The sequence below is a fragment of the Thamnophis sirtalis genome, unplaced genomic scaffold (assembly GCF_051295495.1).
Source record: "Thamnophis sirtalis isolate CommonGarterSnake01/CBP01778 unplaced genomic scaffold, rThaSir2_p1.2 scaffold_1, whole genome shotgun sequence".
Taxonomy (NCBI): Eukaryota; Metazoa; Chordata; class Lepidosauria; order Squamata; family Natricidae; genus Thamnophis; species Thamnophis sirtalis.
In genome coordinates, this window is record NW_028261381.1 from 43,953,896 (window position 1) to 43,977,723 (window position 23,828).

A 23,828-nucleotide genomic window follows, 5' to 3' on the forward strand; every position below is an offset into this window, starting at 1 on the left:
TATTATTCTTTCCTCCATGATTGTCCCTTCAACAACAACAGTAGGTGGTAAGTTGGGTTTAGAGCAAAGGTGGTATTCAGCAGGTTCCGACCAGTTCTGGAGAACTGGTAGTGGAAATTTGGAGTAGTTCAGAGAAGCAGTAAATACCACCTCTGACTGATTTCGCCCCCATCTATTCTCTACCTCCTCAGTCTCAGCTGATCAGGAGGGAATGGAGATTTTACAGTATCCTTCCCCTGACCTGCCCACCAAGCCACGCCCACAGAACCGATAGTAAAAAAAATTGGATCCCACCATTGGTTTAGAGATCATCAACGGAGTTATCATGGCTGAGAGATTCTGCAGTTCTACACCAACAGTATAATCACAATACCACCTTGGCTTTGATACTTACCTCCATGGGCAAAGCAAACTCTCAGATTGGGGAAGCGCTCAAAAGTTCCTCCCATAATCATGGAGCAAATGGCAATGGTTGTTTCAGTGGGCATGCCTAATAATAAGAAATAATATTCAGGATTAATGATTGCTACTAATATGATGCTATTGTACCATAAAGTTCTTACAGCTTTCTTGGACAGATCTTCAACCAAGGAATAGGAAGAAGAGCAGGAGCAGACAGAAAACTCTGTGCAATCTCAATTCTGGGGACTCAGGGCCTAGCATTAAAGCAGAGATAAGCTATACAACTGTTGACATGGCACCAATGGATTTCAGCCATGAGAGTCCACAACACAATCCATGAGAATCTTTGTGTCGTTACTTGGAGTCCTAAAGGACAGAGAGTGGTACTAGCTTCCTTGGAAAAGGACAGTGGCATACAATATTTCAAACTGTGATATGAGATGTGTATTCAGTCCCATGTAGCTTTAAGTAAAATATTACCAAAAATATACTGACTCTAAGAAAGAGGGCATGTTGCTTGTTTGATCTACTGTTATTTACTAAAACCAATACTGGATTATCATTAATACATTGCAGTGGTGGGTTACGACTGGTACGCCCCGGTATGTGCATACTGGTGCCTGCCGGGAGCATCAGGTACCATTCTGGTACGATGTGCCGGAGGGCCCGCCTGCCTGCCTATGCTCCTTACCGATATTTGAAGTTTTTGGGGCTTCCGCACAAGCACACGGAGCATATGGCACCTGTGTGACGCTCTGCCTAGCAGCTGGAGCATCGCGGGTGGTAAATACACATGTGCAATGTGGATGGTAAATACGCATGTGCAATGTGGTGGGCGCTCAGCTCCGTTGCACCATGCTGGTTGCATCGGGATCCGGAACCCACCACTGTTACGTTGGCTAGCCATACTATTAGAGAACATAATGTAGGTGCTACGAAAGCATCTTGTATGTTTATTCTTTGTTTGTCCTAGCACTGATATTGTTACCTGGTTGGGTAATGAAACATCTGCAAGAAAACAACCAAGCTTAGAGAATATCAGGACCCTTCAGATGGAAGCATTGTTGTTATACTGCTTTCCCTACTACACAGCACCTCCTCTGACTGAGCTGCTGGATTCTGACACCGAGTTGATGGTTGAGATTTCATGCCATGGAGTCCAGAATGATTCCATAGTTCATGGTTTCCATGACAACCATGGAACTTCCCTTTGTAGGCAAGGTGGTAGAGAATATGCTCAGGCATCAACTTCGGAGGAGTCTGGAGAAAGTGGATTATTTGGATTCATTTCCGTTGGGTTTCTGGCTAAGATTTTTTATGAGGATGTCATTGGCCATGCTTGCTGATGAGTTTAGGGGCTCCTTTACAATAAATAGAAATACAAGTAGTCATTGAGTTACAACCTTTCATTAATGGCCATTTGAATTTACAATGGCACAGAAAAAAGTGACTGATGACAGTTTTTCATACTTAGAAACCATTGCAGCATTCCCATGGTCATGTGATCAAAATTCAAATGCTTGGCAACGGGCTCATATTTATGATACTTGCAGTGCCTCAATATCATGTGATCTCCTTTTGTGACTTTACGACAAGCAAAGTCAATGAGAAAACCAGATCCACTTTGCAACTATGTTACTAATTTAATAACTGCATTGATTCACTTAACAACTGTGGTAAGAAAAATGTAAAATTTGGCAAAAACTCACATAACGGTCCCAACTGAAATTTTGGGCTCAATTGTAATCGTAGGTTGAGGACTACCTGTAACTAGTTCCTCTTCATAAATGTAATTCCTGTGCCTACTTTAATGAGACTGTCAGAAAACTTCCATCTGCATAAGTGATTTTTAAGTCACTTGCACCAGATTTTTGAAAAAAATCAAACCAAAAGCCTTGATTGCACCAGATTTTTGAAAAAAAATCAAACCAATAAACCAAACCAATGATTGTCACAGAAAATGCCACTTCTGTACAGTAATTACTGACCTACAAGCCAGGGAAGCCAGTATTTAGACATCCTTCCATCTGTCTGCATGTCCCAAGGATGCACAAAGAGGCAGCAGTTTAATTGTTCAGCAGCCTTAAATCGCCAAGAGAGAATTTAAAAGATTATTAAATAGAGGACAACAGGGATGATATCTCAGGCCATTAAGCTGATGTTTTTAAATAGGGAAAAAAAACTCTTCTCATTATTGGACTTGTGGGGGGAGGAGAGACAGAACACGTTTACTTACGGCATAAACAGGATCAAGTTCTGGAGCACTCAATTCCCAGTTGTTGATATGGGATCCTATCTGCACCCCTGGAAATCCAAGCTCCTTCACACAGCGGTGCATTTCCTTCACGGCCAGATCTGGAGCTTGCATGGGGAGAGTGCCAAATCCAACGAATCTTTTTGGGTACCTCCTTACTGTAGCAGCTAAGTCATTGTTTAATAATTGACACAAGTCTAGAGTATCCTGTGGTTTAGCCTGGAAACAAACAATTAGAGGATTGAGTAATGAAAACATCATTTTTGGGTTGAGAGGATTGGTTGAACCTTAAGTAGAAACATTTCAAACTTTCAAACTTTAATGGTATTTGTATGCCGCCCACTCCCTAGGGACTCTGGGTAGCTCACAGCAAATAAAAACAACAAATAAAAACATTTAAACATTTAAAATTACAAAATTAAAATCAACACAGCATCCATTTCATCAAATGGGGCTGAAATACTCAACAGCCCCAGGGCCTGCCGGAACAGCCAGGTCTTAGTCGCTTTACGGAAGGCCGGGAGAGTGGTGAGGGTCCGGATCTCAGCAGGAAGCTCGTTCCACAAGGCCGGTGCAGCTACAGAGAAGGCTCTCCCTCGGGGAGCCGCCAACTGGCATTGGTCGACGGCACCCGGAGGAGGCCCAACCTATGTGATCTTATTGGTCGTTGGGAGGTAAATGGCAGGAGGCGGTCTCTCAGGTAGCTATGTCCGATACCATGTAGGGCTTTAAAAGTAATGACTAGCACCTTGAAGCAAGTCCAGAGACCGATAGGAAGCCAGTGCAGCTCGCGGAGGATAGGTGTAACATGGGTGTACCTCGGTACACCCATTATCGCTTGCGCGGCTGCATTCTGGACCAGCTGTAGTCTTCGGACACTCTTCAGGGGCAGCCCATGTAGAGTGCGTTACAGTAATCCAGTCTTGAGGTGACGAGGGCATGAATGACCATTCGAATTGCCTCCCAGTCCAGATAGGGCCGCAACTGGTGCACCAGGTGAACCTGGGCAAAGGCCCCCCTGGTCACAGCTGACAAATGGTGTTCTAACGTCAGCTGTAGAAAACAATACCTAATTAGAACCAAAGGCCTAAGTATTTTTACTCAATGAAACAATTAAACTATGTACAGGTAGCCCTCAACTTACAACCAATTTTTTTAGTGGAAATTACAACAATGAAATTAGCAACTTCATGGTCATGTGATCAAAATTTGGACGTTTGGCAGCTGACTTGTATGTCCCGGGGTCATGTGTTCACCTTTTATGACCTTCTGACCTTCTGACAAGCAAAGCAAAGTTGATGGGGAAGCCAGATTCACTTTACAATCGTGATACTACTTAGCAGTGATTCACTTAACAACTGTGGCAAGAAAGATCATAAAATGAGGTAAAAGTCACTTAACTGTTTTTGTTACTGGTATCTCTGTCTTTGCTAATTTAAATGTCGTTGCGATACTTTATAGGTGGCACAATCTTCATCAAGCTGGTATGGGAAAATTACTAGAGACTAGTAATTCAGGAGTACAATAGTTTGAAGTAAGGAATAAATTTTAATTCATTAAAAAACTTCTGAATATGACAACTATTATTCTGCTCTTTTATTGCATGCTTGCTTCAGTCTGTGACTGTCAAGCCAAATCAAAATGTTAGAAAGTAGCCTATCCTATTCCTATCCAGGGAGAAAGGGACAGTTTGCTTAACATGTGAAGTAGATACTAAACATCCTATCATGTCTACAGCATGCTTACATTCTCCCAGCAGATAAATTTGGACAAAAGCCAAAGCAAGGCAAAATATTCAAAACTCTAACAAATCATCATCACCAACTCCATGACCTGTGCAGTTAACTACTATCCATCATGGAATGTTATGTAGTTAATGGTTTTAATTTGCATAGACATGATACTGTAAAGCAAGGGTGTCAAACTCAATTTCATTCAGGTCTGCATCAAGGTTGTCTGACCTTGGGGGGGCGCCGGGGGGGGCATAGCCAGGCTGGGAGGGCATGGCCATCTGCCAGTAAAAATGGAGCTTGTGGGCAGGCATGCATCACCTCTTCGGACTCCGTTTTTGGCCAGGACAGTCTCCTGCAGCCCTCTGCATGCAATCCTCCGAACTCCATTTTCATTGGCAGAGGGCTGCAGGAAGCCTTCCCAGCCAAAATGGAGCCTGGGAGGGCTGTGCGCTGTGTGCTCCATTTTCATTGGCAGAGGCACTGGGGGCCGGTCCTTCAGGGTAGCTCCGCAGACCAGATCTAAGCACCCAGCGGGACAGATCTGGCCCATGGGCCTTGAGCTTGACGCCCCTGCTGATCCGTATTAGAACAGTCACCTCCGTGTGCTAACATTTTTTTCTGATGGAATTTTTAACTTGTCACTGGGCTTTTGGTACAGAAGTAGATGCTTTAGAAGTCAAGAGGAACTGCTTGCTGCAACTGATGTTGTTAACTGAACACTGTTGGCATGGTAACCTCCATCAGCAGCAATGTTTCTTAGTGAAGAGCTTCCTGAGAAATTGGCAGAGGGAATGCTCTGAGATTACAAAAAAAACAAAAACCCTGGAATGTGCTCATTGGTTAAGACAACAATTATTGTATCTCTTTTGTTTTCTATGCTTTCTCCCATGACATTTCCCTCCCCCTCTCTCTCTCACACACACACACCATCACCAAACATGCAGCATATTTGGATCCAAACCAAAATTTCATTTATTTCCATGTTGCTTAGCCAACCTCTGAGTGACTGAAGGGCTAGAGATGTCTCCAGTAAGTGGGAGAGGGGGACAAAGATAAAAAATATATTTGATCCTGAAGGATCTCTGCTAAAATCATGTTTGGTTCTAATTAATTGATTCAAATATGGCAGATAAATCTGGGATAATATTCCTGAACACTTCTGTCTTTGGTACTTTCAAAAGAAGACTGTTGATAACTATTCTTTTGAGTGGCTAAAATATGAAAAACAAAATATGGAAGCACTGTTTACTCAATTGTCTTTACAAACACATATCTAACACAAAATCCTGTTGGAGGAACAATATCTGTTTTAAGTTATTGCACAGTGGAAGAGCTGAATTTATCTTAGGGATTACGGTCCTAGTTATAACTCTGCAATAGTTTTAGTTCTCCTGGCGCTACTACTTGAACACAGTGCTGCCTCTTAAGGACTGAAGCTACAGTAATTAAAGAGTAAATAAGTGTAGAATTGGTGCCATGACACTTAAATGTATGGGAGGCTGTAATTTCCAACAAAATTATGTTGGAATAGTACACATTGATTTTAATGTGTCAGCTGGATTTAAATATGGGAAGATTTTAATTCATTTCATTTGTCCATCATATTAGAAAAGGAGGAAGAAGGTTATCCCTTTTCAATTTCTGTGAAATAAAAATTGCATGCTTGCATAAATTTCTTCACTGTGTTGACATATTAGCCACACATGGGGAGGGGGGATTTTCCTAAAACTTTAACCAATGGCACCCTCTTGTGAAATTTGTACTGATTTGTGAATTCATGCTCATGTAGTTTTCTTTGGAACAATAAAGAATGTGCTTGTCATTGCTTTCTTCTGGAAACAAGTATCGGACAATATCAAAATTGTATTGTTGGATGGAGAATTTGTAATATGTAATTCTGGTGACCCTATTGCAAGATTTATTGAATCAAACCAATTATCTAGAACCATTTCAGTTTCACTTCAAGACTGGTCTGAATAAAAACTGGCTCCTTATAAACAATACTTGTTAAGAGATACACTATGCTTCCTTCTACTGGGGCACTATTTGACATCTCTTAGTAGTATTGACCTTGGTATACTTCTGAATAGTTGTGCGTGCAAGCTATTCTCATTCAGAACATTATGAATCACTTATGATTCCAAACCTTTTATTTGCAGAAACAAATGGAGCAAATGATACTCTGGAAAAGAAAATAATGTTCTAGTGTTGCCTAGAACATTTTATCCCTGGAATGAAGAACTTTGGATATCCCTAATTCTGATCCATTTTTGGGAAGTCCAGTTCACGCTGGCAAAAAAGTTCAAAATGAATCATTATTTAAGAATATTGTGTTCTTCTGTCAGTTAGAACATAGGAAACCTATGGCATTAATGTATTGAAAATCAGCTTACTCTTATTGGCAGAAAATCAGCATCATCTTGTACATAATTTATTTTTACATGTTGCATTGTTTTCTTTTTATGTTCCATTCAATTGCAGTTGCTAGATCTTTGGACTGAAAAAAGTACTTCACATATCTTACCCAGTGTAGGTTACTTGCATCCTAAAATGTAAAGCTAAGGTTTTTTTTGTTATAACTTTTTTAAAAAAAATTGTAAAAAAAAATCATTTCCAAAGGGAGAAGGGCTAAGATCCCTAGTCTTATATACTTTGACACTGTATATGTCCTTAGAGCAATTATTTATTTTTCACTTTTATCTTGTAATTGTCAGGGTAAGGTATTCTTTTCTCCCTCATGTGCCAGAGTTAGAAGGAAGGTGCCAGGGAAGCACCCATAAAAGACAAGAGGTGTGTAGTAACAAGCCATTACACCAAAGGTCAAGAAGTAGGGCAGAATGTGAGGACTATTGAGAGAATAAGATGAAAACCTCCATCCTTCCATATTGTGGGCTCTGCCAAGCTGCTACATGTCTTCCAAGAACACAGAATGGATTTTTATCTATTTATTGAAGATATTGAGCACTGTATTTCTTTCCAAGTATCAGAAGAGACTTGGAGGGGGGGGTGTCAAATCAATATTTGGAAGAGTGGGCTGCAATTGCAGAGGAAATACTTCATTACAAAAGCCATTGCCTTTCTTTTTGTAGCTTTTGACTGCTGCAGCACAAATGAAAATAATTGTTCCCATTGACTTACCCAATAGCTAAACATGACAGGAACCGTCGAAAGTACCTGAACTGAGACTCCTATGGAACAGAAAAGGCATACGTGATTTTAAATATTGAACTGAGTTATCCATTAGCAATGAGAGAGCCTAAAAAATGCTGAATCAGCACACATGTCTTTTCATTACAGTTTTATCCCTGTATGGTGACTTGCTTCCAAAGTTATCTTATCGGTGGTGGACAAGTTATTATTAGTTTCATAACTTAACGTACCATTAATTGCATAACTTACAAAACTCTCTTTGACTAAGATGGCTTAGAAACTAATGGACCCTGTTCATTATTTATCCATACATTTTTGAAGGGAATGTGTGGAAATTTGTAGAGCCTCCACAATCGTCTCTTCAGTGCACTAAGGAATTTGGTAGTGTTAGGTGAAACTTGCAGTGTGCTATTGAATGTTAGTTTTGGAGGAGGTTGATGGGTCCCTGAAGAACCAAATGCCATTCTTCACAAAGTGATTACAGACAGGATCTATTTAAGAGTCTCAGAATCCTCAGAAAAGACTCTAAATAGATATTATACTTGTTATTAAAGACAAAAATAATAGCTGCAAAACAAAAACCATGATTTAATCACTCCAATCACTACCCTACAAAATTAGGAGAAAAGCCTAAGCAGAGAATATTACAGTGCAGACAGAGAAGTCACAGTAGAATTAATCAAATGTTGATCAATCCAAATTAACCCAAAGGAATACAACTGCAATACCATTAAAAGTCCGAAGATGTTCTCCGTGGTCATGACTAAACACCAAAAATGCACGGAACACTGTTGCCTTCCCACCAAAGGTGGTTCCTATTTTTCTACTTGCATTTTTATGTGCTTTCAAACTGCTAGATTGGCAGAAGCTGGGACAAGTAACAGGAGCTCACTTTAGCCACTGAGCCACTGTTTCCCTGCAATATCATTAGTTATAATGAAATACCATTAGGAACTCTAAATTAAACTGTGGTTTAATAAATGAATCGGTATAAAATGCAAGAATACTTCAAATGTAATTTTTAAAGAGTACTATCAATATGAACAATGTCTGAGGGAAAGAAGATAACATTTAAGGGGAAAAGAAATATCCAGATATCTTAGTGGGTCAATGCAATTAGTTTTCTAAATAAATCAATTCATCAATACTAAAACATTCCCAATTGTTAAAATTCATAAAACCTTCAAATAATACATCATCCAACCTTTTAAACACAAATAGAGAAAGCAATCTATTTAAAATAATTTGTATTTTGTTGCTGGCTCTAATCCTGTCACTGGTTGGAGCATCTTGTGATCCAAATCAGCCAACAAAAGGTATAGACTTCACTTCTAGAATCCCAGATATGCCAATGCAGCAAAGAACATAAATGAATTGAATTCTGGGAATTTTATCCAATTGTAATTCAGAACATTATGAATTTGATCTTCAATCTTATTCCTCCATCAATAGAGATGCTCCTAAATTCTTGATACTACCCATTTAAATATGCTGAAGCAATTGATTGGAGATATTGCTCAGGAAAGGTTTCAAAAATGGGTTGGACCAATTGAGGATCAATCTATGCTAGCCTTGTTGGCAGTGGACCTCTCTTGGAAGGCCATCTGCTGGGAGATGAGGGTTCTTTTTTGGATGGCCACTGTGAGAACAGATAGCTAGTCTAGATGAGTCAGGGGTCTGATCCAGGAGAGCATGGCATGGGAAGAGGTTCTTATACTCTAGAACTCCTTCCCCTCCTCCAACTCTTTTCTTGTTCTTTCTGAGGACAGAAATGCAGCCAGTCTTCCAACTATCCATGTCTAGGAACTAGTTACCCACATGATCTATCTTGGTCAGGATTCATCCTCAGTTTATTGCCACCCCTCCCCCAATCTATCCTATTGCTGAAGACTGGTTCAGAACATGCACAGGTCTTAATGGAAAAATAGAGCTGAGTGTTACCAATGCACAGATAACATGTATAAGAGGGTTCCTGATAATCAGCCCCAGCAGACATGATACTAAAAAAAAAGATTCTTCTCATGATGTTGCAGATCATTTTGTTAGCAAGGGTTGATAAGGTTAAATTGATTTGACATAAAGATATTTTAAAGGTTAATTATAAATGTTTCATTAAAGCTGCTGGTATCACACTGATACCTAAATTTTACACACTCGAGCTGAGGGTACCTGATTCATCCATCTGTTTAATCCGAACTTCTGGATCCCAACAGTTCTCTTGAATAACTCTGAAAACTTTTCCATCTCTCATTATTTTGGCTTCCCCCTGCAATATACATTTATATATTGTAATGTATGATATGTTAGCACATTTTTTATTTACTTCAGAAGTATACATTTCATAAATTGTCTTAAAGCACACAAAGGCTTTTCTTGACCTCTTAAAAGTATGGGAGCTCTTGAAATATAGTTTTCTCCTGTAACACTGAGCTAATATTAGATACTTGCCTGGTATTTTATTCCATACAAGAAATCTATTATAAAACTACAGTAATATTGTCCTAATGTGTACGGTCTTCTCCCTTGTGACCACAGATTTTTGAAACTATATAATAACATGAGCCAATTACATGTAATGGTTAAGGTGGTGACTCTGGAGTTGTACACAATTGGATAGGGAAACCTTTAATGTATGTATGTATGTATGTATGTATGTATGTATGTATGTACCAGTGGTGGGATTCAAATAATTTAACAACCGGTTCTCTGCCCTAATGATTTCTTCCAACAACCAGTTCACCAAATGGCTCAGAAAGTTAACAACCAGTTCTCCCGAAGTGGTGCGAATTGGCTGAATCCCACCACTGGTATGGTATACAATATGCAATGCATGTATATATATATGGTATGTAAAATAAAATAATAACACCAGGAAATATTAGAATGGAAGACAAAGAATTGCAGAAGATCACAAAATATTCAGATATGAAAATCAAAATTGGAAGATTATGGCATAAACCAGCCATAGTGGTCCCAGTGGTTATCGGCATACTGAATGCCATATCCAAAAAAACTTGAATGGCACTTAGAAAATCTGTGCATTCATAAAATTCCCATCAGTCAATCACTAAAGGCTGCATTACTTGGATCCACAAATATACTACATCAATATATTATAACAACCTAGGAAAGAACTTGATGCATATGAAGGTCAACGCCAGCTAAAGAACTGGTAGCTGTGATTCCACATTTTTTTCTATATAATAATATTTGTTGATAGGAAAGACAAAAATGTCTGGCTAGTGAATGTTGCAACACCTGAAGAAGAGAAAGAACTGTAGAAAATCATCAAATACACTGATCTGCAAACAGTAGAATGACATGGCAAACTTAAGCAAAGATAATATTAGTAGTGTTCTGGAGCACCATTTGAATGTCATTGACATTGACAAAATCACCACCAATCAATTACAAAAGGCAGTTTTGCGTAGGACACCCTACATTGTGCTACACCTTTGGAAATAGAATGACCGTGGTTAAAAAAAAGCAAAGGTAGTACTAGTAATAATAGGTGCCTTACGTGCAATCCCACAACTGGAGTACCTCTTGAACACCATTGGCATTGGCAAATTCACCATCAATAGATTGCAAAAATCAGGTTTACTCAGAACAGCTTTCATCCTGCAACAATATCTGTAACACTATCAAACATCCACATTGCCTATCCCATGTCCTTGGGTGGACAAAATATGTGAACAAAAAAGCCAAATCCAGTCTGAACATCTGCTTGACTATGTGACAAAGCATAGTAATAATAATAAATCTAGCTGTGTGATTTTGTAGGGTGGAAAACTGATTTGGGAGAAGTAGCCAAATGAGAAGATTATGGAATTTCACTGTAGCCCATCACACCAGAATATCAATGATTCAGTTGATTAGTGCCCATTTTTAAAAAGGTTATGGGGTTTTAGAATAATTAAAATGAAGTTTTTCTATTACTGCTAAGGAAAAATCACTTGCATTACTTTTTTATTGCTTTGAATTAAATTTAAAAATGAAGCATGCTAAATAATAAAGCAAGTTTTAAAATATTAGAAACAGAATCACTTATGACTAAAAAAATCTGAGGGAATTAAACAGCTAGGGGTAAAAAGAGAACAAAGTTGGTCCTTGGTAAAATGAACTCAATGGATAGGGAAGTTGCAGCATCGACCATGGTATCCAGATGGACCACCTGCAAGTATTGGAGTTTGGAGACACTTTTTTTATAATGGTTTGCTCCTGTCTCAGTAGGTAGTCCCTGTTGATGATTGTGGGATAGGGAAGATACCCAGATGAATATCACTACACCAGTTCCAGGCCACACAGGAGGTACTATCAACCTACTCAGAGTCTGGAGGCTTTGACAGCCTCAATTGGGCAAAACAGGCTGAAACAGGAGGAACCTATTGGGTGGGTGAGGGGATCATTTTGTGCATATGCATGCCGCTTGAACAAATGGAGTTTTGCACATTCGCCCGCTGCTTGCGTGGCTCGGTTTCCAACAGGCCACAGACTGAAGGTTGAGGACATTTGCTTTATAGGGTAAATAAATCAGTCACAATGACTCTCTGTTCTGCACTGTTCCAACTGCATCTAGAATATTGCATTGCATTTTAGGAAAGACACCAACAAACTGGAGCGTGTCTTCATGATAGTTGTCAAGATAAAGGTCAGAAAGGGAAAAAATCTATGAGGAATGGCTGGAGAACTGGAGTGTGTTTAACCTGGGAACAAAAGAATATAGGGAACCATGATAGTTTCTTAAGTATTGAAGGTTGCAACATAGAAGATAAGGGAGGTAGGGTTGTTTCAAAATTGTTCCAGAAAAGAAGAAACAATGGATTTAAATATCAAGAAAGCAGATTTCAGATGAATGTCAGGAAAATATAACAGTAAGAGATTTTTTAAATAATGGAACAGACTGCTTTGGAAAGCATTGCTTACTCCTTTGTTTGAGGTTTTTATCTGACTAGATGGCCATCTGTTGAGGATGTTTCAACAATGGATTCCCGTGCTGGGCAAAGAATTAGACTAGATGATCTTCAGGGTCTCTTCCAAACCCTGGAAGGATATGATTTTATGACTTTCTATATATTACAAAAGGGTGCCTAAAGTTAAGAAAACCCATGAGATGTTCATGTAAAACTGCAAAAAAGAATCATGTCTAATATACAGTATTAGTATAAAGTGTATGCAGTATTTGAAATGAATAATAATAAGTCATTTAAATGACTAGGAATGGAGTGCCGTTTCTTTTATAAGTCCAGTTCCAGGCTCATTCTGTTCCTATACTAGCATTTGGACCTTAGAGGCACACCCTGAAAATCAGAAATAGTAGTTTTTATGTAAGCCTGAATTTATTCCTTGGGTTAAAAAAAATCCCTTGCAAAAGAAATTCTTCAGCTATATCTTTTTCTGAATTAGGATAGGACAGTTGGACTAAAATGTCTGAATGCACATATGTACATTTATATTTTGATACATAGGATTCTTAAGTATTCTTAATCCTAAAGCTAGATTTAATACTGCATATATTATGGATTATATATTTTTCATAACTAATACATTTTAGAACCTTGAAGTCCTCCTTCCCATTCCCTGTGACTTCAAATTCTGTCATGTTTTAAGAAAATAGTTCCAAATATCACAAACAATAATTACACAGCCATTATCTAATTTCTCTGGCAAAACACTGTTGGAGAATTGATTTTCCAAAGTGCAAGTAAGAGCAAATGTTAACCATATATTCCATTCTTACAGGCGATGAATAATGGATGTGAGCTTTCTGTTGAGTGTTACATAACAATAGATGAGAAAGTATTTAGGGGGAAAGGATATTCAAACTGACTTGGTGGTATAAAAATAGATTGGGATTCATTTTTGTCCTGCTCAATTAGAATATTTTTGATACGTGGAATAACCTATGTGGTTATTTTTCAAGCAAGCTGTTAAGGTGGAACCATGATAGTGATGAAGGCAATGGTAAAAGAATTGTAATTGTTCCATGTATTCTCTTAAGTCTTCATACATAAATGCCAGTTGTAGAAAGATAAATAATAGTTTTTCTAATAATTAAAAGAGCTATAATGTGAGCTTTCTTGATCAGCATATGGAAGCAGAACAAGAATATGCTCAAATAAATGGCTTGGATCAATATAGCACAGACAGGGTTCTATAGTTTTCAAAATGATTTTTTAATTTTTGATTCAATGCTGCCCAGCATCAATTGAAATATGGGTGGCTAGGTAAAGGATTTAAATAAATTCATTTCTGAATCATAGAAATGATGGAACCATTCTGCTTTCTATTTAAAACTAGATTTCTGGCAGCATCGTCTGTCACTGAAACAGCGTGAGCTCGGGTCTGCACCAAGCTGTTCAGTGCTGTGTGAGTTCTGAATATTTAGTCTGCTAGAAAAAAAATCTATACATTATCTTTCTTGGCTTGCCTTACCTTGCGTCATGGAATTTTTAGTTTTGAAGTAAAACTTCTGTAAGACTGAGACCATAACTCAGGACAGAAGAATACACCTCCATTAAATAAGTGCTCTTTTGCTCACTGTAAGGCATTTATTAAGTACAGGGAGAGCTCAACTTATGACCACAATTGAGTTCCAAAATTTATTGCTAAGCGAGACAGTTGTTAAGTGAGATTTGCCCCACTTTCTTGTCACAGTTGTTAAGTGAACCACTGCAGTTATTAAGTTAGTAACAAGGATGTTAAATGAATCTGGCTTCCCCAGTTTTGCTTGTCAGAAGGTTGCAAAAGGTGGTCACGTGGCCCTGGGATACTGCAACCATCATATATACATGCCAGTTGCCAAGGGTCCGAATTTTGATCATATGAGTATCACAGCCATAAGTGTGAAAAACAGTCATAAGTCACTTTTTTCAGTGCCATTGTAACTTTGAACAGTCACTAAACAAATGGCTGTAAGTCAAAGACTACCTATAGTATTATTTTTATTGTGATTGTAATGATATATATGAATATTATTTTATATTATTATGTTTTGCATGTATTTATTTATTAGATTTCTTAAGGCCATTTATTCCAAAAATATTCTTTTAATTGCTATTTAGTTCTTATTTATTAATAATTACTAAACTGCATTCTGGATGGGAATACGTTATAAATAAAATCTGTGCATGGTTTGTTTGTTTATAGTTAGCTTTGGATCTAACCCTCTATCAACAGTTTGCCAAATTGCCAAGCCCCTTGATCATGTGATATATTTCTAATCTGGCCTCAATGCTGAAGAAGGGATCATATAATTGCCATTTATTTACAACTATCTGATAACCTGGCGTTGCCCGGGCATTTATTTATAGGGGGAAAATATCCGAACCAAACATAATTTCTAATGTTGGATTTTCCCTCTTACCGGAGGGAGTCCCCTTTTGGAGTATTGTGAAACCTTTACTATGGCAACTCCACTGCACTGTACAGTAGAAGCCATTTTACAGCAGTACAGTAGAAGCCATTTTAAGGCACAAGAGGCTGTATCTTAACAAAATACACACCCCAAGGGGTGTTAGGGATGTCTTACCCCCACAGTATTTTTTCCAGAGTTATGCTGGAACATATACACACACTCAGAACACCCAGACCGAGGGGTGTTAGGGGTGTCTTACCCCCACAGTATTTTTTTCCAGAGAGTAAGTCATCTGTGTACCAAGTTTGGTTGAAATTGCTCGAGGCTTCCAGAATTATGCTGGAACACACACACACACACCAAATTTTTATATATAGATATTATGATTTGCTTGCTTGTTTATTTTACAACAGCTCATTAGAATCCAAAGGTTCCTTAAGGACCTTCAGCATAGCAGGTAGCTCTGTTTTTCAGAGGAAAATGGAACATTAGAATTCCTCTGTGCACAAATATGGATCCAATGAGAGTTGCTATTTAATATGTTCAAGGCATTCTTTATCCAATATATTCTTCTAATTTTGCTTTGCTGTAGAAATACATTTATTTTCTTGTTTAATTGTTGAGATGCTATTTAGTACAACAAAAATTGCTGATGAAGGAATTAAAGTCCACCAATAATAAATCATCCAACCATAGGCCAGAGATCAGATTCCAACTTTCCTAGGTCCCCTCCTAGGATTTTTTTTTTAAAGTTTCTACAGCTCTCCTGAAACAAAATATATGTATGGAAGCTATTCCGATCTTGGATGGTAGGCTATTTCAAATTAAGTGGGGCAGCACCAAAGACTTGACATCTGTAGATGACAGCCCCTAAGGTAGTGATGGCAAACCTTTTTTGGCTCCCATGCCAAAAGCAGGGGGAGCACAACAGGGGTTCGTACGTAGGTGTGCCACAACCATAATACTATGCGTGCAACCCCCCTGCGCACACATGTGCGCATGACCAGCGACCCCCCCGCTTTTGGTGTGGTTTTTTCGCCCTCCCCAGAGGCCTTCAAGGAGCCTGGAGAGAGTGAAAACAGTCTCCCCCATCCACCCAGAAGTTTGGGAATGGTGACTTCCAGTTTGTCTGTATGGCCGATTTTTGACCTCCAGAGCCTTCAGGGGCCTTCAAGAGGCTTCCCTGAAGGCTCCAGAGGGTGAAAAACAGTCCTATGAGCAAACTGGAAGTCTTGAAGTTCCTGTTTGCCCGTAGGGGCAGTTTTTCGCACTTCAAGGAAGCCTCCGGAGCACACAAAAAATGGCCTCAAAAGAAGGGTAACGAGTGCCCTAACAAATGGCTCCGCATGCCACCTGTGGCACATGTGCCATAGGTTCGCCATCACAGCCCTAAGGGAAGGAAGTCAGAATAAGCTTACCCTGCTACTGGAAGTAGACAATCCCACATAAATAGCTAAGTCTGGAGATACATATGGCTTTAAAGTAACAACCAGCATCTTTAATTGCATGCAGAAGCTGAAGCAGGTCTAGTTACATGAAAACATTTGGAACTCTCATGACTGCTTGAGCAGCTATATTTCATATCATTTGAAGCTTCCAGATGGTCTTCAAGGACAATGCCATTTAGAGCAAATTGCAATTTGGTGGGCATGAATATTGGTCAAAAGGGTATTCAGTTCCAGGAACAGTCGTAACTCGCACAAGAGAAGCAATTGGACAAAAGTCCTCTTGGCCACAGGAGTCACCTATTCTTCAAGCAGGAACTGTGAATCCAAAGGAATTCCCCAGTTGCACTAATCCCTCCTGATATAAATACTAGAGCTTTATTTTTGCTACTTTTTAAGGCTGATGTAACCTTTATGTCATCCTTATAAGGACTGATATATCTTTGCTTTTTTTTCATTTCTAGATAAACATAACTCTAGGGTCGTGATGGCGAACCTATGGCACACGTGCTAGAAGTGACACACAGAGCCATCTCTCCAGGCACGCGACCGTCACCTGTTGGTCTTCCAGGTTCCGGCATGCCAGCCAGCTGGTCTTCACGTGTACAGGAGCACTGGAAACTAGAAGAGCAGCTGCCCAGTACAAATACTGGGAAGATGACCTTCTGGTTTCGGGCACACACATGCACACCAGCCAGTTGGCCTTTGTGCATGCGTGCATGCCAGAAACTGGAAGACCAGATGACCGGCGCACATATGGACACCGGAAACCAGAAGATCATCTTCCTGGTGCATGCATGTGTACTAGGAAATTGCTCTTCCAGTTTCCGGTGCCTGCATGCGCATAGACCAGGTGGTTTTCATGCACACGTGTGCAAGAAACCAGAAGACCAGGTGATTGGTGCGTGTGAATGTGCTGGAAACAAGAAGATCAATTTCCCGGCGTACATAGGCTGCTGCTCTTCCAATTTCCAGCACACACTCCCATTTCAGCACTCAGTGCCGAAAAGGTTTGCCAACACTACTCTAGGTGATGTTCTAAACTGTATTCTACTGCAAATACAACATTTCTTCAGCTCGTTAAAATGTCTTTAAGGTGATTCCGCACCCACCCACCCCCGCAAGTCATTTATAGCAGCTTTTTTAATCACAACCATCCGTGAAGTAATATAAAGCTCATTATTCCTCCTTAGTGGCACAAAGACTGTTGGTTGACTCTCAAAAATCCTGAACGACTAGGAGGAAAATGACCTTATAGTAAATGAGATTCAAGCAATAGTTGTTAGGAAGACCTGCATTAAAACAGTTATAACGATTCAGAAAACAAAAACCACGGGAACAAGCTTCTTTAGAGTCTGAAATGTAATAGTTGTTCAAATGCATTCATTGGTTGTTGTTTCTCCTCTAGAGAATAAGTGCTAGGGAAAATGGAGAAGAACATCAATAGCTGCCATATTCCCTCCATGGATTATTTATTCAATTGCTTGCTGGTTCCTTAAAAGCCAGGCTGGTAAATCTGTGGAATTGGAAGAGAAGTGGTATCTAGTGCATATTTATAAAGGAAAATTCAGTTTTCTGACATACCATAGTGTGTTTATGTGAACAGAAAGGAGAGTTCTCACAAATATATTTACGATTACTTCCATGGAAAAATAAAGTACAGTATAATTTTTAGGTCACAGATGTAATTTTATAATGATGCTGTGCTGGTAAATTATATGCATATTCATTTTTACAGGTTTGGACAGTTTTTTTTTTAAAAAAAATCCCTGTAATTATTTAATTTATGGAATAACAAGTGACTAATATTCATAACACCAGTCATGCGTTTGTAATTTTTGTTCAATGTGTTCTACTGATTATATTTCTCTTGGGCAATCTCAGTGAAGAATATTTTTTCAGCTCAGTCAACAATTAAACAGTTTATATCAGTGAAAAAAGAGAACCTATAAAATATACTCAAGTTATACAGTCAAATACAACCATCAGAAGCAAGCTCAGATATTTTAGAGCATATAAAATTATTTTTTATATTATACTATTTTATGTTACAGGTAGTCCACAGCTTATGACTATAACTGAGCCCCAAATTTCTGTTGCTAAGCAAAGCAGTTGTTCAGTGAGTTTTGCCCCATTTTATGGCCTTTTTTGCCACAGTTGTTAGGTGAACCACTGCAATTGTTAAGTTAGTAACATGGTCATTAAGTGAGTCTGATTTCCTCATTGACTTTGTTTCTCAGAAGGTCGCAAAAGGTGATTACATAACCCCCAGGAAGCTGCAGCTGTTATAAATATGAACCAGCTGCCAAGCATCTGAATTTGGATCACATGAGCATGGGGATGCTGCAACTGTTGTAAGTATGAAAATAATCATAAATCACTTTTTTTCTGAGCTATTGTAACTTTGAACAGTCATTAAATGATTGGTTGTAAGTTGAGGACTACCTGCATATTGTTTATTTTGTATCACATTGTGAATTATGCAAGGCTAGAATGAAAGAGAAATGTGACAAACAGGAACCAAATCTGTTAAAGTGATTCTTCTTACTCTGGGATCTAATCAGAATAGAGTGGAAAGAGACCTTGGAGGTCTTCTAGTCCAACCCCTGCTCAAGCATTTCAGACAAGTGATTGTCCAGTCTCTTCTTAAAAACCTCCAGTGATGAAGCACCCGCAATGTCTGAAGGCAAGCTGTTCCATTGGTTAGTTGTCGTCACTGTTAGGAAGTTTGTCCTTAGTTCTCACCTTGATTAGTGTCCATCCATTGTTTCTTGTCCTGCCTACAGGTACTTTGGTAAATAGGTTGACCCACTCCTCTTTGTGGCAACCTCTCAAATACTGGAATACTGCTATCATGTCACCCCTAGCCCTTCTTTTCTGTAGACTAGCCAAATCCAAGACCTGCAACCATTCTTCATATGTTTTAGTCTCTAGGCTTTTAATCTTAGTTGCTCTTCTTTGCACTTTTTTTTGAGAGTCTCAACATCTTTTTTGTAATGTGATGACCAAAACTGAATGCAGTATTCCAGGTGTGACTTTACTAAGGCTTTATAAAGTAATACTTCACGGGATTTTTATTCTATGCCTCTATTTATGCAACCAAGGATTATGTTAGTTTTTTTGGCTGCTACTGCACACTGCTTGCTCATATTTAAGTAGAAGGTCCTCTCACAGTTACTGTTTTTGAGCCAGGTTTTGCCTAAATCCTCATTGCTGCAACCTAGTAAATGTATTTATAAAAAACTCTAAGCAAAGGAACTTCTATAATACCATAGTGTGACTCAAACACAGCTAATTGTTATCAGATTCAGACTTATTGGTGTTTAAGATCTTATTATATCTATCAGTATGGTTCCAAGCTATTATTTCCACTAAGTATCTTTAGAGGCAGGAACTGATATTGTCTTTAATACCATTTTTATAGGTTTCTTGGAAACCCAAGAAGTGCTGCATTGGGAAACAGATCTTAAATTAGATAGTCCTTTGGCCCAATTCAGCATGACTAGAAGAGTATTCTTTTCCAAAATTCAAATATATATGTTAATAGTTATTTCTTATCAATCACAAATTTAACCTACCTTATGGTCTTTCTCCAACTGAACCCATCCTCCATAGCCATATCTCTGTGAAAAGGAAGGCAGAGTTAACAAAGACACATAAAGTAAGTCATATATTATGGTTCACCAACTAGGTCATGTTAATTTAAAACCAAGCAAATCATTTATTTTACATTCAGACTGTATAATATGCAGGTAGTCCTCGACTTATGATCACTATTGAGCCCAATTGTCTGTTGTTAATTAAGGTATTTGTTAACTGAGTTTTGCCCCATTTTACGACCTTTTTTGCTGAAAAATTTGACTTCCACATTGACTTTGCTTGTCAGAAGGTGGCAAGAGATGATCACATGATCCTGGGACACTACAACAGTCATAAATATGAGTCCATTGTCAAGCAGATGAATTTTGATCACATGACCATGGGAAGGCTGCAGTAGTTGCAAGTGGGAAAATGGTCATAAGTCAAATTTTTTCAGTGCCGCTGTACCTTTGAACGGTCACTAAACAAACTATTGTAAGTCAAGGACTACATGTATTGTAGCAGTGTCATATTCTCCAGATATATTTAACTTTAACTAGAATGATCCTTGGGTATGAGAAAGTTGCAATAACATTTTTTCAGTGCTTAAAGTCAAACTATAAGTAACTATCAGTTACACATGCATACTTAAATACAAATCTATTTATTCTAATTACATTAAAATGAAGTATAATTATTAATATTTCCTTTTTAAAAAAAACATATATTTTAAATAGCAAATACTATATTACACCAACACTGTAATGTATTGCACTGTGAATACACCAGGAGAAATATGATGTTATACAAAGTGAACCCAGAGAAAGAAAGAAAAACCACTGTTGCTGTTTAAATATATATATTAAATGTAATAAAAAAGAATTATAAACCTGACAGAAAAATAAATAAAATGATATTCTAAGCATCCCAGGTTTGATAGAAACAAAGTCCTTCATTTAATGAGCACTCTTATATTCAAAGAATATAACTGAATATTTATATCATATCAAGGTATTTAACTTTTTCTTTCCAAGATGATATTACCCTCTGTAATGGATGGAAACCAAAAGGAAACTAATACAAAACCAATGATCTAATAATGTCCAACCCCATGCGTTGTTTTGATTTTGGAATTGGGTTCTTTCCTTTTCCCATCAATGGATGGAGTAAATTTCATTTTTAAAATATAGAGTATTTTTGTCTTAGAGAAAACTGTCAAAATTCTGGTTTCCTGCTACAAAAGGGTGAGATCATTTTGTTATCATTTAATTGAGAAATATACTTCCTCTGATACATCTTTTACTATTGGGCTTCCTAAACCTCACAAAATGAGGTTTCCGATAGGGCAGATTTTTACACATCCTGAACTTACAGTCTTCATTATGTAACCAGAAGTAAAATAAAGATACAGTGAAATGATAATTTCAGCTGAGCAGCATTTGTTAATGATTAGTGTAGTCATGTATTGATTCTCTGTTCGGCCTTGATGATTCAATAGCAGGGATGAAGGTCACCTTTGTCTATTAATATTTAAAGAGTGGCAAAAAGCTTCTAGTACACAAGTAAAATATCTCCTCATTCTCAATGCTCAAAGAGCATTGTAACTCTTCTTACTGCAGAAAATACCATAACAGGAATAAGACCAGTTTTTCCTTTATTTCACTTTCGTTTTGTTTGAACAATCTCATAATCACAAAAGGGGAAAGCATTCAGCATTTTTTCTTTCTACATATACAAAGGTTCACAAAGAGGCATTTTAAGAAATCAGTAACAACATCCTGGCATAAATCCTGTGATGTGGTTTTCAACTGACGTACAGCTATATTTGAGTTACATTTTAAAAGATGCAGAATCGGGGTGTTTGCACAGCGACACGTTCATAATTGATTTACATGAATGCATTGCAAGTGAAGATCATTGAGTTATTAAACACCCTTGTGAAATTTGATACAACCAGTATTGCTTCATGTTCAAATATTTTTGGATGCGAACTTGAGTTTGCTGAAGAATCTAGAGATTTATTCTTATAACAGAATGACAGGCAAATGTTTTTGACAAACTTACAGCAAGACGACAGCTATTTTCTCATTTGCCTCCCCCAACAATCTTGTTCTAGCCATTCTATTCCATGACTAACACCCTTGATAGTTATTTTCTCAACGATCACTGAACAGATTCATGTTTAACTGAGCTGTTTTCATGAAAAAACCTGAGGTTTTTTTGGTTTCCCAGTTTAAATACATACACATAGACAATCTTAAATGGATATTCTTAATTTTTTATATATATTATATTTAAATATAATAATTATTAAATTTGTAGATTTCTCTCTTGTTTCTTTTGAACCTTTTTTATTTTCATCCATAGGTACATTTTAAAATAGGTTATCTTGAAATCAGGTGGCAAATAAGTGGTGTTGTTACAGTTGTTAAGGAATCTCTTCAGACAAATAAGTGGTCCATTTTTTACAACATCAAATATTTTATGCAGTTACATTGAACTATGTAAGACAAATAAACTTATTAGCTAACATTTTGATTGCCACATATTTGCAAATCTCATATATAACTTTCTATGGCAGAAAAAAATTCAAAGTAATTGTAATACTGAAATGGGAAAAAAGGAGGATTACAATACAGCATGTCAAGCCCATAATTAAATTATTTTTATTTGAGGTTCTTTGGCTAATGTAATTAATGTAATATTGTTGCTAATATTGTTCATAAGCAATTTAAAGCTTTGTAGAAGGCATGATTTACATAACGAATAGTCAAAATGAAACACAATTGATATAAGTAAATTGAGTTAATTTGCAAAAAAGTGGTTTGTCATTTTTGCAATTACACAAATGCTGCCATTCATGCATGCATCGCAATCTATTCTAAAAAGATCACATAATGTTCAAAGCTTTATTTATATTGTGAGTATCAATGTATTATTTGGAAAAACTAAATCCATCTAAATTTACTGAAGTTAGTTGCCGTGTCAAATATACAATATGCTCTAGCAAATAAGTTGACTTACAATTGCACTGCACAGCAATCCATTGCTTTTCACTGATTCTGAATACAGCTAAAAAAGATGTTTATATACTGAGAGCAATTTAAGAGAGAATTCTAAGGATTCCGTTAGTTAAACTTCTCTTTGTACAGTGCTCAATGCTCAAACTCAGCATTCATCCCAGGTCATTTTCTTTTGCCCATAGTACAACTAAAACTACACATTACTAACAGTCATAATTTGAATATAGTGGAATGTAACTGCTGAAAGTAAATAAATACTCTGACCCTTCTTTTTTTTTTCCCTAGCAAAGAGCACCCAAACTTTCTGCTTTACCAAGCAGTTCAATACATTCAAATGTACACCACTGTTCAAAATATCGAGGCACAGAGAGTTAAAGTACCCGAAGCATTTTGAAATGAATATCTCCCTAGTTTTCTCATTTCAAGGAAGTTTAATCTTAAAGGGAAAAAATAAGAAAATAATTTAAAATAGGGAATTACCCAAGATAAATTTCTAGTGAAACCATCAAGAACAATCAGGACCTAAAAGATTTCCTAGGGTACCAGATATCCAAAGACTGCCACTGTTACCTGTTTCAGATCAGGCCATTCCTTAGGCAGAATGTGACAATGAATGTCAATTTTCATTTCTGCAGGCTCATTGGAGGATTAGATGGCAATAAAGATGTTTTTCTTCACTTTTTAAACTTCGTTCAGGCCTAGGTGGCATTTGCTGGTTAACCTAAGTGGCTGTTCAGATCCTCCAACCACCCTATTGGGGTGGCTACCTAAATCAACCAATCAGGCAGATTTTCAGGAGAGCTGCCCTGTGCAATACTAAGCTACTGAAGAGTTGGCAAAGCCAGATAGTTTTAGGTACAAAATTGAGCCACACAGACATAAATT

General features: G+C 37.8%; 1 protein-coding gene across 1 annotated transcript in view; it reads right to left on the reverse strand.

Annotated features, from left to right (window-relative positions):
* The window catches only part of ACMSD (aminocarboxymuconate semialdehyde decarboxylase), a 28,589-nt gene extending 4,968 nt beyond the window's left edge, over positions 1–23,621 (reverse strand). The window contains exons 1-7 of the mRNA XM_014055031.2: positions 23,514–23,621; positions 19,920–19,964; positions 9,709–9,805; positions 7,528–7,577; positions 2,639–2,875; positions 2,391–2,484; positions 395–490 (exon numbers count right to left, since the gene is read on the reverse strand). Of these exons, the coding sequence (XP_013910506.2) occupies positions 395–490; positions 2,391–2,484; positions 2,639–2,875; positions 7,528–7,577; positions 9,709–9,805; positions 19,920–19,964; positions 23,514–23,570 (676 nt within the window). The 5' untranslated portion in view covers positions 23,571–23,621. The remainder of the gene's footprint in view (positions 1–394; positions 491–2,390; positions 2,485–2,638; positions 2,876–7,527; positions 7,578–9,708; positions 9,806–19,919; positions 19,965–23,513) is intronic.
* Between the last annotated feature and the right edge of the window lie 207 nt (positions 23,622–23,828).